The sequence below is a fragment of the Vespula pensylvanica genome, chromosome 15 (assembly GCF_014466175.1).
Source record: "Vespula pensylvanica isolate Volc-1 chromosome 15, ASM1446617v1, whole genome shotgun sequence".
Taxonomy (NCBI): Eukaryota; Metazoa; Arthropoda; class Insecta; order Hymenoptera; family Vespidae; genus Vespula; species Vespula pensylvanica.
In genome coordinates, this window is record NC_057699.1 from 3,014,027 (window position 1) to 3,028,443 (window position 14,417).

The 14,417-nt window shown below is 38.6% G+C and overlaps 1 protein-coding gene across 6 annotated transcripts in view; it reads left to right on the top strand.

Annotated features, from left to right (window-relative positions):
• Window positions 1-14,417, top strand: part of LOC122634614 (Krueppel-like factor 3) — a 244,337-nt gene that overhangs the window by 81,889 nt on the left and 148,031 nt on the right. For 5 of the 6 annotated variants that reach the window (XM_043823717.1, XM_043823716.1, XM_043823718.1 and 2 more), the window contains one exon: window positions 7,792-7,881. In XM_043823717.1, the coding sequence (XP_043679652.1) occupies window positions 7,792-7,881 (90 nt within the window). Of the gene's footprint in view, window positions 1-6,559; window positions 6,584-7,791; window positions 7,882-14,417 lie in introns of those variants that run through there. The other variant, XM_043823721.1, reaches the window with a different exon arrangement.

Consider the following 14,417-nt stretch of genomic DNA (forward strand, 5'->3'; position numbering starts at 1 on the left):
ATCTCAATCGATCTTATTTGATCCCATTCGATCCTATTCTACTCTATTCGATTCTATTCGTTGCGGTCCTACCATTTTTTATCTTTCTCCTTTCTTTGATATAACTTTGATAAATTAAAAATCAGAATCAGAAATAAATAAATTATATTTTTTTCTCTAAAAACTTTCATTTCAAAGATGTTTTGTTCAGAGATATTCAGATGTTTCAATTTAAAAAAAAAAATGTTGAGTCTACATATGATGCGTGCATACACCTGTCTGTAGAACTCTTCTTCGTAGCTTCATGGCGCCAAAACGAAACGATATTCCGTCTCTATCTCCTTCCCTTTTCGTCTCTTCTTTCTTCTTCCATTTGGTTCTAGCTATTGTGGGTGTGCTTTGTTTCGTGCGTCGGCGTACTATTGTGGAAACTCTACCATTTACTTAGGTAGTAAAACATTCGAGTACCATGAACTCGCTCGAAGCCTGTAATATTCTCTCCTGTACGAACAATGCGATTCGAATTCATCTCTCTTTCTTTCGTCTTGAAGCTACTCCTCATCGATGCATATTCACCTGTACTACGAAAAAAAAAGAAAAGGAAAGAGAAAAAATGCGCTTGCATTGTTCATCTTATTCGACTAGTATCTTCTTTTTACGCAACATACGAATTTACTTTGAAAAGAAAAAAAAAAGAGTTGTAGATGATAGACAATTTTTTTTTCTTTTTTTTTTTTTTAATTAATTCTGAATCGATTCAATAATACTATTCGCCTGGAATATTCATATCTTTTTACTTCATATCTTTTACTTTTTTACCGTCCTCGTACATACGTATACATACACAGGTTTATATAGTTTAGTAAGACGAACCGAAGTGTAGGAACACAGTTTGTTTACATTTGCGTGCTTGACTAATTTCACGCTGTAAACATACCGTATTCAGTCTCCTCGCGTGTATATACTTACACACGTATAGAAAGGAATCTTAACGTTCGTTTGTATTATTTCTTGGGTGGTCCTGAAGTTGTAGCACGTAAAGCAAGTATTACCCTTCGAACTGTGACGAAGCATAAGAATTTTTCTCGAAGTTAGTTATTATATAATGCGTGCATTTTATCTCAAAATCGATGCTGTGCTTTTAATATATGTATGTACATTTCGAAGTATTTGTTTTTTTCCAAACGTCATTATCGAGAAGGAAGGGTTATTAATATAATGAAGGACTACAGGAATACGAAGGTAAATTAAAATAAGATCGAAATTATCTGTATTTTTGTTTCAATTCGAAAATAAGAGACGTCGTCACGTTAATCTTTTTCTTCGTTCTTTCGTCTTTTTTTTTTTCTCTTTCGTCGCATATATTTTATTCAATCGATTTATTTTAGATTATACGGTAGCTCAATCCGTTCAACGTGGTTTATTTCCATTGAATCGGTCAGTTTTCTATGTCAAAGTTCAACGAAGAAATATAACGATGATTTTACGCAATTATAGCAACGAATGAAAAACACAATGACGCGTTAAAGCGATTCACGTAACGGATGGAAAGTAAACTCCGATGGTTTGCCATTTGAGAGTGCGAGGAAAAGATATAGATGCAGATAGATAGAGAAAGAGAGAAAGAGAGAGAAAGAGAAAAAAAAAAGGGTTAGAAAACGATCAGCAATAAATACTGTAAACCAGCTATATAAAATCATTACGAGTATTCCAATCTGGATATATTATATAATAGATAAGAAATATGTAAGCGACTTAAGGAGAAGCACAACGTTCACACTCCATATTACCTGTATCATCGATAATAAAACGAGAAATGTAAGATGATTTTTAACGATGAAAAATACTCTACGTTCAATATTTCAATATTCGTTTATTACATCGGGATATAAGAGTCGGGTTTTTAAAAGCAACAGAGATAGGGATAGAGATAGAAATAGAATGAAAGACAGAGAAAGAAAGGAGAGAGAAAAAGAGAGAGGGGATAGACTTCCGGAGAAAGTATCGTTTTATCGGCAGTCCGTGGAGGCACGTTTATCAGTTCTAGTACGAATGAACCGCATGAAGGATCAAAGTGCAAGTCTCTGCCTTACGTATTTAGTACGTTGATGGGATGAGACTCCCCGTCTTCTTTCCGCATTTATTCGGACCACATTTCTCTAACTCTTTCTAAAAGTGCTGAGAGAACGAACGAGGAGAAGTTTCTCGGCGTGATGCCGTGGTATCACGAAGTGTAATAATATACGTCGAAGAGCCGACAACACGTGCCACGTTTTCGAGTTGCATGATTTACGCGATTACTCTCGTATGCACGGCTCATATGCATACGTAACCGTCCGTAGACACGTAGGGCGACTCTAGTCGTTCGTTCTTTCTCGACTTCTCTCTTTCTCTCTCTTTCATTTCTTTTTATCTATCTATCTATCTATCTATCTATCTATGTATCTATCTATCTCTTTCTTCTGGCATGTACATAATCTCTCGCAGAGAAGACGAGGTACGAACTTTCACCGCTCGGACGAAAGTAAAGGACGAACGAGTTTCGTCTATCGAAAATAAAGAATACGAAAGGATTAGAATTCGTATTGTATTATTTTGTTCGTTCAGTCATTTGGAAAAATATTTTTTATCGTACGCAACGTTGGATATCTTTTTTTCTTTTTCTTTTTTTTTTTTTTTTTTTTGTTAGCAACTCTTCGAAACCGATTCACCACGTGGAAAAACATCAGCTCACCCTTGATGCGATGAAGAAGATATACAGAAAAAGGGAGACAGAGACAGATAGAGAAAGAGAGAGAAAAAGAGGGGAAGAAGAGCGATGACAGCTTTCACAAGAGTTTAAGACCCTGTCCGAAGAGTGGAGGACAGTTTGACGTGTATGTTTAACCGGTCTCCACGCAATCTTCTTCTCCGTTTCAATTAGGCTTCTACCCTAATTGAATAATTCTCGTTAGTCTTGTCCGTTCAGTTAGCTGCAGTTTCGGGACGAATAAGGGCACCCTTAACGCCAGAGAAGCCTCGCTGGGACGAGAGAAAAGTTTAACAAAAAATGGTCGTAGAGAAGAGGGCCCGGTGTAACGGGCAAGTCGAGTTATTTTAACGAATGTAATTACCAGAACCGAAGTCGTTCGATTATAACCGTACGAAACGATCGAACTAACTGCTTCTGCATTGCATTCACATTTTCGATCCTTTCTTAGAGTCTCTTTAATCTTTCTTTCATTCTCTCTCTCTCTCTTCTCGTTTTACGTATATTATCAGTGAGATGATACGTGTCATCGTTACAAAGCTGACTTATTGCTTTACCCGCATTGCATTTCTGATTTATGTAGAAGAAATTTTTTTCACATTTACTCGTTATACTTAGTTATCGGACAATCCTCCGATCGTGAAAAACGGTACGCCGATGATATTCGTCGTATTGGTTTAGAACAATGTGGACGAACCGAAGGATTTACGGAAGCAAGTATCGATTCTTGGAACACGTTACGAATACCCTCGACTGTTACGATCGTACAGTAAATATCGAGAATATTGGTATAATATGTAGATCTAAACGCATACGTGGCTTACCACGTTTAATATCGTTCGTAAATCAAAAGAGGCTATTGTTTTCCTTCATCGAATGACCTGACTACCGTTCCATACTATCCTTTATATATTCTGTTTTTCTTTTACGATATTACGATCGGTTAGTATAAAGCTTATTACTCTACTCTATTTTATATTTTCTTTCTTTATTTTTTTTCCTGTTTTTTTTTTTCTTTTTTTTTCTAATACGATGTGTAGAAAGATTCTCCTAGAAGAAGAAGAAGAAGAAGAAGAAGATTAGCTAACAATTTTCCGTATCTGCATAGATTATTTTCCATGTATATGTCGAATCATATATTACTCGAGAGAAGCACGTCTCGAATGAGAGACACGACTTTTTTTCTTCTTCTTTCTTTCCCCTGCTTTTTTCTTTTTTTTTTCCAATCTTTTTTCTTTAAGTCGATGAAAAAATTTTAATAGGTTCATCTATGCGCACTACGTATATAACTATGTACGTACATATGCATTTCTCATTTCGATTCGATGCAGTTGTACAAATTCGATAAGTTTGCAAATATATTTTGCGAGATTATATAATCTAATAGAAATGTCTGGTGTAATAATGTAAGTAATTTTAGATGGGCAACGAGGTATATAAGATCGTATATACGAGAAACTAGTAGAGTTTAATCGGATCTCTCTCTCTTTCTCTCTGGATAGTTGAACAACGTGCTGAAACGATATCTGCTTTCGTGTATGTAAAGAGCGTTTAAGAAATTAATACTCGCGAGGCGCGAGCAAGTAATAATTACGTTTATACTAGTTGTATGTAGTCTACGTAAGAGAGGATTCGAGAAACGTAATTGGATTTAGGTCGTTTTGTCGAGTATTCAACTAATGAACGCATAATGAACGACGATTGCATAATTAATATTATAAATATTTCGCTAATGCAGCAATGTTTACGTAATGGGACTCTACTTTTGCCGACTGGTTATTGCCTTCGGCCGTTTAGAGTTGAAACGTGCGCGATTAGAGACGATGTGGTGGACGTGAACGTGAACGTGCAGAGGTGCATAGAGGTGCATAAGAGTGCATAAGAGCCGCATAAAGAAGGAACACCGCCATTTCACACATTATATTTGAGATCTGCCCCACCTTCGGCCAACTCAAACGGAGGGAGGAGGGGGGATATATCTCTCTACCGCATTGCAAATCACTTTCATAGTCCTGTTTTTATGACCGAAAGTTATAATTTACGGTCCACCCGATTGGCGTAACTCACCGCACGCAGAAGGATTACACGCTTACCGTGGACGCTTATATGGAAAATCGCTTTTACCAGAACGCACCGAGTTCTCGAGTCCTAATCCATTAACGACCTCTCGCTGCGCCGCCGTGGGAAAGAAGGAGAAAGAAAGAGTGGGGGAAAAGAAAGAGAAAAGGATATATACGAGCTCTCTTTTCTCGTATTTGCCTCTCCTACGCGAGAATTAACGCGTAAGATACACGGATTAAAGCGATACCTTTAATTCGACTTTATATCGAATTACTAGTCCCTACTTATAGTTAATCCCTCGATTTGTAATTATAAAAATATTCTTACGATCTACGAAACTAAGAAATTTTCGTTTAATTCTTTTCATAATTTTTCTTATAGAGAAAAATGCGAATTTATGAGAAATATTTCTAGACGGTAATCGAGTTCTGTATTTCATTGATTATATATATGTATATATATATATGTATTTAGATATAAATAGAATATGTACTATATCTACTTGCTTGCTTGCTTGCTTGCTTGCTTGCTTGCTATTGAATATCTCGACATATTCGAGAGAACCGAAGTTCGTCGTCTTTCAAGAAGCCGATTCAATTTTCAACGTGCAATCTTGCGATATTACAGGAAAATAGGAGAAATCCTCTGGAGAAAGTAAAATGCGAACGTTGCAATATTATCGTAAACGCAATATGTATAACGCAATATATGTAATAATAATAAGAAGTACTCTCTACGTATTTTCACCCTTTGTTAGTGAAGCATTGAGATCATTTATGTCTTCACGGATTATTAAATACACCTAAGGTATAACGAACTCAATTAGATGGAAAAAAGAATATATATATATATACACATATTTTTTTTCTTTTATCCTTTATTTTTTTAACAAAGAAATGTTTAGAAATATTCGATCTATCGAATCCGAAATTCTCAATTTGACGTATCACGATACAATAATTATCGAATAAATAAAATTGTTAATGAATAAATCGTGAATTTCGTGTCTTTGTTAGAAAACAATTCTTTCTCTTTTCTATCTTTACGATTTCTCTTCCGATTTAATGGTAATAACTACTGAGAATTTCTTACACGTGTATGTGGGTACATAGATGTGACATTAACATACATCATAGTACCTCGCAAACGGGACATGTTTACGATAGTTGTTTTCTGCAGTTCAATAGCCTGATTATTTCCTAAGAATTTATGTGTGTCACTAAGAGATAGATTCTTTTTAAATATAGGTCGTTCACGAGACCTGATATATGCATATATATATATATATATATAATACATACACGTAGCATCTGGTATCGATATAGATAGATATAAAAGTAATAATCCAGATTGAACTTAACTTTTCTATTACTATACGAGACATAGGAACGTAATAAAAAGCATGTAGTACTAGCTCGTACGATAGGCTCGCAAAAATGACGCTTTTAAAACGTCGAGAGATCGATCGATATCTCGAGACGAGTCATACATCGTTGGGAACGTAGAAAACGAGGGAAATGTCGATTACGTCGTCGGCACGTTAAAGTTTCGCGTATCGATCGGTCGAAAGAAAGAAGAAAGACGCGTGGAGCGTGCGAGTGAATCTTTTATATAATCTCTCTTTCTTTCTCTCTCTCTCTATCTATCTATCTATCTTTCTGTCCATTCGTCCGTCCGTCCGTCCGTCTCTTTCTCTCATCGTTCTCTCGCAACATCAAGATCGTTCTCTTATCTCCTGAACGAAACAAGTTGTCAGCCCCCGAGGGATATAGCTCGTCGTATGTATGTATGAATGTACGTAAAGAAAGGAATAAATAAGAAATAATTCTCCCGAGATGACACTCGTCCAGTTTGAAAAAAGAAACGCGCGAGAAATACACGAGGCAGTAAAGTGTGCTTCTACTTTTCTCTATCATTTCCTTGACTTTACCGCGTAACATTTAAATAATTTATCGATTCGCGAATGTACGGTTTTCAATTCCCTCGTGATCGGTTCATTATCACCGGACGTACGGGTGGTCCATGAAACGTTTCTCGAATGCACACCGTACCATCATAATATTCGCATTTTCTTCTTTTATCTTCTTCCTTTTCTTCCTCTCTTTTTTCTTCTTTTTCTTCTTCTTCTTCTTTCGCGTTGCGTCCTCGTCGTCGACGAGGACGATAAGAAGAGACGATGCAATTACTCTCTTTCTTTCTCTCTCCTTCTCTCTCTTTTTTCTTTCCTCTCTCTCTCTCTCTCTCTCTCTTTTATTCTTACGTTGCATTTTCTCTTTCGTTGCTTCATCCCTGAAGCTCATAGACTCCCGGAGAAACGGACATTTAGCGTTCGCGTATGTCGAGAGCGCGTGTTCTCGCTCGTCACGCTAGAAAAGCGTAATTGTTTTAACGTTTTAATAACTGCGCTCGCGTGCGCCTGATGCATTCGCAATAGCGACTGACTCGTAACTGCCGCGGAATAGGGCGAAAGAGAAAGAGAGAAAGAGGAGATTAACGTGTCGTGTGCTCTCAAAGAGAATTATCTACGTTCTGCCGTAGTAAAGTAATTCTTTTGCCGATTCTTTCTCGTCATAATAAAATATTGCGTTATTTAAATCTTACCATTGGAAAATTTTTATTTGCGATAGATAATATTATTAGGTACTTTTACGAGCTTTGAAATATATTTTATCTTTCTTAATCGTTGATCATTCGATATTTGTTCAATAAATTAATTAATGAATTTAAAAAAAATTTTTCTTTTTTCTTTTTTCTTTTTGTTTCTTCTTTTCTTTTAAATCGTTCATAAATATATTTATAAAAACGAGACGATATTAAAAGTTAAAGTTTGTCTTTAAAAAAGACTCGTCGTTTTTTTTTCGTTCTCGCTAATTTTCTACGAAGAGCAATTTCGTCTTACCAAGGAGGGCTATTACGATTGCTATAATAGCGCTCATCAGAGCTCACCGCCTATCACCTTTACCTTCGTCTTGTCTAATTACAGGTCACGTTTATTGTTTCAGGAGGAGAGCGAGCTCTCGAGCAAGCGGTGGGCCAGTGCGCCCCGCCGCCCGGACAGCCCCTGCGTCCTGGGGGCACCGACGTCTAGGGAGGTTAGCCTTTATCTTTTATATCTTTTTCAAACACTTACTATTATTTTTTTTACATTATAAATATCTTCACACTGGCAGGATTATTATCTTACTTCGAATGCCACTTTAAAAGAATTTTTTTATATTTATTTTCAACGAGTTATTCGACGATAAACGATTTGATTTATCAGGATGATTAGAAAATTGAAGACTTTATCACAATGTAGTGTTAATATATATAAATATATACACACACTTATAAAATTGAAATATATTATATTTCAAACATAAAGTTAAGATAAAATTATTAGAATATTTTAATAAGATTTCGGAAAATCGTAATTATTATTTTTCTTTCGATACGTTATATCGTATTATTCGAATTCACAGTTCCAATTTGTTTACGATCATTTTAAGACCGAAGGGACCTTCGAGAAACGTCGAGGTGGAAGCAGTAAGCGAGTAAAAGTCGATCGGCCACCGCGAATGGAAACTCGCTCGATTCCACGCGAGTACGTGATGGCACCCAAATCGTAAAGTCGAACACGTTAGTTCGACGCGTCGTACGTACATACATCGGGCTACTACTAATAGGGGATTAGCACGCTTAGCAAGAACCGCTGCGTGTCGGCACGTCGTCGCCGGAAAGACGATTAACGTCGACATTGCATCGAGGTGTCGATTTAGATACGTGATCCTTCGTTGATTCTCTTTTACGTTTGCCGCGATCTACTATGGTTTACTTTTTACTAGCTTCTTTGCCTTTCGATCTTTCGGAGTATCAAGTTTTTTATTCGATTTCAAGCGAAATCTTTGACGTTGATTTTTCCTTTTTTTTTGTTTTTCTTTCTTCCTTTTTCTTCGATATATTCGTTTTCCACGATACGCGATGCCACCCGGATAGTAACGAGATATAATCGAAGATTATTAGGATCGATAGATAGTAATTCGAACGTTTCGAATACGCAAGAGAAACGACGATGTTTAGTGGAAATTCACGGTCAATCTAACGATTTACTCGACAGCTTACAATCGCGAGATATCTCTGTATGCATAGATATACCATAGCAATTAGTCAGCTTGATTTTAGCGATGGTAATAAAACCGTCGACGTAATTCCGTAAGGTGAATTATCGCCGATCGTTGGGTGGACGATTAGAGCTTTTGGTCGTTGTCGTATTTCGCGCGAACGTTTCCTTGGTAATATAACTCGGTAATACATTGTCAAAGACAGCCGACCATCGCGTACCATCTGTCGTTTGAACATCATCGTGTAGTAGTTACTTCCTTGAACGAAAGAAATTGCAATTTCCATGGGTCGTCTCGATTGTAGCGATTCGAATTACATATTCGTCTCGATCCTCTTATGCAAAAATCGATCAATATTCTTTGATATCAGAATCAAGTACGATTATAAGATCGTAAGACTACTAATCACTGATGGAAGTCGAGAATAATAACATAGAAAAAAAAAAAGAAAAAGAGGATTCAGGAACAGCAGGTAAGAGTAGTAGTAGATCGCACAAAGGATTAATAATAATAGAAGGACGTTGAGAATGGTAGGCTGGTAGGATAAGGACCGCAAAGCTATGGACTCGCCATCTGGCATCTAGCACGGACACAGAGGGCTTTAACGTCCCGTGCAAGCACGTTCTCTCGCATCAAGGTACGGTTCAATTCCGTTACGTGGACGTACCCGCGGGCTTCCCACGCCAATTAAACATGACTCATTAACGGGCAGAAGCCGGTAGCCGGGATCGATGCCTAGCTGCGGAGGAGAGTCTAGCAACCCTTCTATAATTCTCCAGCGCAGAGGCAATCGGAACTAATCTCGACCATCCTCTTTCTTCTTCTCCTCCTTCGTTCGTTCGTTCGTTCTTCTTCTTCTTCTTCTTCTCCCTCTCTCTCTCTTTCTTTCTTTCTTTCTTTCTTTCTTTCTCCCTTTCTCCCTCTCTCTCTCTCTCTCTCTCTCTCTCTCTCTCTCTCTGTCTCTCTCAGTTCCTCCGCAATGCGATATTACCGCGAGAGGTACCCAGTAACTGCGAGCGACGTGTACAGGCCACGATGTTCACGAGAGCAATATTTCTCGCGTCTTGCTCGCGTCCACGCTCGTGTGTAGGAAACCTCGGCAGAGCTTGTACCGCTTCTTGTTAACCGCTTAATGCTTTTCGTTTCGCGATCGCGGACAAGTATTCGACGTCTAAATCTTTCCGTAGGAATGATTTTTCTAACGATCGATCTTTATTTTCGATATTAATGATATATAATATCGATCGATTTCTCACGCACCCGTCGATTCCGAGCGATCCTCGTGACGAAGATCTCGAGAATGATTCGGGTCGAGTTGAAATTAATGCGAATATTTAAAACGCTGGAAAATAAAAAGGGTGAACAACGTTATCTCGCTCCGATATCTCGGTGGGATATCATCGGTAGAACGATGTTGCTTTTACCGCTTGCTTTCCCAAGCTACGAAGAAATCTCTGTCAACCGCGAATCTAACGGGACGCGTTAGTTCTTCTAGAGCTACGGGCTAGCTAAACAATAGCGTTATCTCTCTTTACTCTATCGCACGTCTATGCATGCACACGATGTCGAGTTCTCTTCTTTGTTCTTTCGTAGACACTTTCGTTTAACTTTAGAAGAATGAAGAAGAAGAAGAAGAAGAAGAAGAAGCAGAAGAAAAAGGAGAAGAAGAAGAGGTAGTGCTGAAGAAAGAAGAAACAAGAAAGAAGAAAGACGAAAGAAGGAGAGAAAGAGAGAGTAAGAGAGAAGAGGGTGGATGAGACGAAAAGGGTTAAATTATTGCTCAGAGAGATTTTGCGATTGCTTCCGATAGTCAAGTCGGGATTCCAACGTGGCTTCGTGATACTTAGCAGCTAACTCGTCGCCTACCTTTGGCAGCCATGGAATCTTCTCTTCTCTTCTCTTTTCTTCTCTTCTCTTCTCTTTTCTTCTCGTTTCTTCTCTCTTCACCGGTATACGTGGCCGTAGCTAGTCGAGACGTAGACGTCTTTGCAGGTACGGGGGTGTCCGTTAAAGGCAGCCGTTTAGACAGACTGTGGGATCCCAAGCAAAAGGATAGACCGAACGTGTGTTCGTGCCGAGTGAGCCGAGATCTGGTCACTTAAGGGGATCGACACCAGAGTCCGAGCGTCAATGTCGAAATAACGAGTCTTCGCTTCGATTTCCTTATGTAAAATCGTGAGACTGTCGCCTCCTCACTGTCTTCACTATGCTTTCTTTCCCTTTTTTTTTCTTTCTGTCTCTCTCTCTCTCTCATTTTTTTTTGTAGATCTTCGAACGATTGAAACGTCGTATCGTATTTTTCTTTCATCGATTTTTACAACTCTTTCGTTTCCTCGATTCAAATACAAATATCTTGAAAATCCTCGAAAGAAACTTGGAACGATCACTGTCACGATCTAATGATAGCTAGGTATGTAGGTTGAAACTAGGACGCATAGAAATAGGAATCACCTACGGTTTACTTTTACGATTCTTTCGATAGCCTTTAGCAATCGGTGGTATCGAGGAGGAACGTGTGCTTTTTTTGACTTTTCTTGTTTTTCTCTTTTCAATTGTCAAGCTCGAATCTTACATTATACATTAAATTTCTAATTTCTAATTTCCTAATTGAGATGCGTGTAAGTGGGTAAATAGACATGTAGCATGGTATATTTTAGATTCTTGTCAACTTTACGTATATTTTCCAAAAAAATAACGAGCTACTGTTCATCGAGAGGGTCAGAATTCTCTCTTTCTCTCTCTCTCTCTCTCTCTCGTGATTTTATCCTGTAGGCAGAAGATTTCTCTCTCTCTCTCTCTCTCTTTCTCTCTCTTTTTCTTCTTCTTGTTCTCTCTGATAGTTGCTTGAAGTCTCTTCGTGGAACGTGGGCTGGGCACGAGGGCCTGGCGAGAGGGCTGGGTCGTTTCTTAAGAAGAAAAGAGAGAAGAAGACGACAGAGAAAGAGAGAGAGAGAGAGTACATCGACGTAGAGTGGACACTCCCGGATCTCTCTACTCTTCTCCTCTCTCTCGTCTCTTCATGAGGTGTCGTCACCGCTCGCTTCTCCGGGGCCGCGTGCTCTTCTCTCCGAATTACGTAACTCTCTGAGAGAGAAAGACAGAGAGAGAGAGAGAGAGAGAGAGAGAGAGAGAGAGAGAAGAAGAAGAAGAAGAAGAAGTTACACTCGCGTACGCACGTGGACGTGTTCGTGCGGTACCGCACCTTCCTCACGAATAACGTATAAACGAAGAAAAGAAGGAACGTAAACCGCGACGGCTAGACGTCTATGTACGATTCGCGCCATTCCAAATCAACGTTTAGCTGGACGGCGACGCTGTAATTTTCTTCTTTTCAAGGCTGTTCTCTTCTCTTTCTCTCTTGTTCTTTATCTCTCTTTGTCTCTTTCACGTTCAGAAACTTAGACTTTATTTGAGTTATCTTAAAAAATTGTGCTGACTGCGATCATCGTGAATATTGGAATAAGGAAAAAGAGAGAGTGAGAGTGTAGAAAGTAAAAACTTCGAATGGAAAGGAGAAGAAGAAGGAAATATAAAAAGAGAGGAAAAAATTCGAAACTCGAATCTTCGAGAAAAAGATTATTTCTCTTTCTCTCATCGGCAAATTTGTCCTAATAATGTTATTTCTCGTTAATTAGTAAGAATCGATAGAAATAGAAAAAGTTTGGAATAATCGATGACATTTCGAGAAACGAAACTCGTTTCTATTCATCTCTTTCCTTCGGTAGCTTAGTTACATACTATATGCATTCCGTTTTAGTCTCTCTCTCTCTCTCTCTCTCTCTCTCTCTCTCTCTCTTTCTCTCTTTCTTTCTACAGTTGCTTCACAGCTTTGAGTTTTACGTCTACGAATTTACATGTCGACCAGTCTCATAGCCGCAACGGCGCATCGCATGCCGCTCAAGGTGTGGCCGAAGAGAGTCCCCACGCACGTTGTACATATGAAAGAGGGAAAGAGAAGGGTGGATACGAACACGCACAAAAGCGCGTAGAAGTTATTTCAGTTCTCTTCGTTCTATCTCATTTTCTCTCTTTGAAAGACAGAGGCGCGAGGATGTTCTTTATTTTTTCTTTTTTCCTTTATTTTTTTATTCTTTTTTTATTTTTCCTCGAGTAATAGAAGAAGTTCGATCGTCGTCGTGCATTCGTATGCGGAATCGCTTTTGTCGAGAAGGTAAGCTTCTTCTTCTTCTTCTTCTTCTTCTTCTTCTGCTTTCTTCTGCCACTTCTGCTTCTTTTGCTTCTTCTTCTTCTTCTTCTTCTCTGGTAGGCTTTGTCAAAGGCATAAAGTCGATTCACACGCGGCCCACGGACTATGACGATGATCTTTTCTAAGAGCATGCCGCTTGCAGCTACCCACTTGCTGCTACTACTCTCTTCGATCGAAAGCAAGCAAGCAAGTAGTTACTTACTTTTCATTGGTTTCGATCGTGGCACATCGATCGATGATCCGTGCTCGTCCTTCATCGATTTCATCGACAGGTGTATCTCTCCTCTCTATCCTTTTTCTATTATTCTCTCGATCTATCTATCTATGTTTCTTTCATTCTTTCTTTCTTTCTCATTCTTTCTTGATAACGTCCGTCCCCTGCGAAAGAGTTCTCTTCAGACCAACAGACTCCAGCAAGAAACGTCATTCGAACGTAACATCGAAGCCTCCGTAAGTAAGTAGGCGACAATGAGTGACCTAACAAAAGGCAACCCGAGATAGTCTAGCCACGCTCAAACGTTACCCATTGTACGCGCTTTATTTGCCTTCGTTATCGGCCGGATACTAGCACGGTGACGTTGAATTAACGCATAAGGTTTAACGTTACAACGAATTACACGCCTTTATTCTCCATTTAGTCGATGGTCATAACTCGAGAGCTATTAACTTGCTGAGCTTATCGTCTAAGATATGTAACCTTTTCTCTCTCTCTCTCTCTCTCTTTCTTCTTTTTTCTCTCTTTCTTTCTTCTTCCTTCCGATCGTATTCTCTTAGAAAATAAATTTTACTCGACAAAATTTATCGTTCTTCCGTTCTGTACATAGCCGATCGTATTTTATAGACGAACACCATGAGCTAGGTGAAAGGATTACGTAGCATCGATTACGAGTATTCGTTATGGCCGATCGATTCCGATCGAACATCGGCAAAACGACTCGTGTTCGATTCTCTTGTGATTCCTCGAAATCATAGTCTCTTCGTAGCAGATGAAATATTTCCGTGGAATGAGTCAACACACTTGTTCTCTTTCCAGGCAATACTTACTTATGTACTTCCGGATGTATCCGACTTGTTGTTCCACTGCAAGTACGTCAGTAGGTGCTCGTTACTACGAGGAAGAGGAAGATACCGTGTAAGGTGCCAACGTTGCTTATTTCTTTTCGTATTCTTTTTCTTTTTCTTTTTTTTTATTTGTTTCTTCCTTATCGTTTGTTCTCCTTCTTCTTCTTTTCGTTTTTCTTTCTCTCTCTCTTTTTTTCTTTCTTTCTTCCTTCCTTCCTTCCTTCCTTCTTTTCTTTCTTTCTTTCTTTCTTTCTTTCTT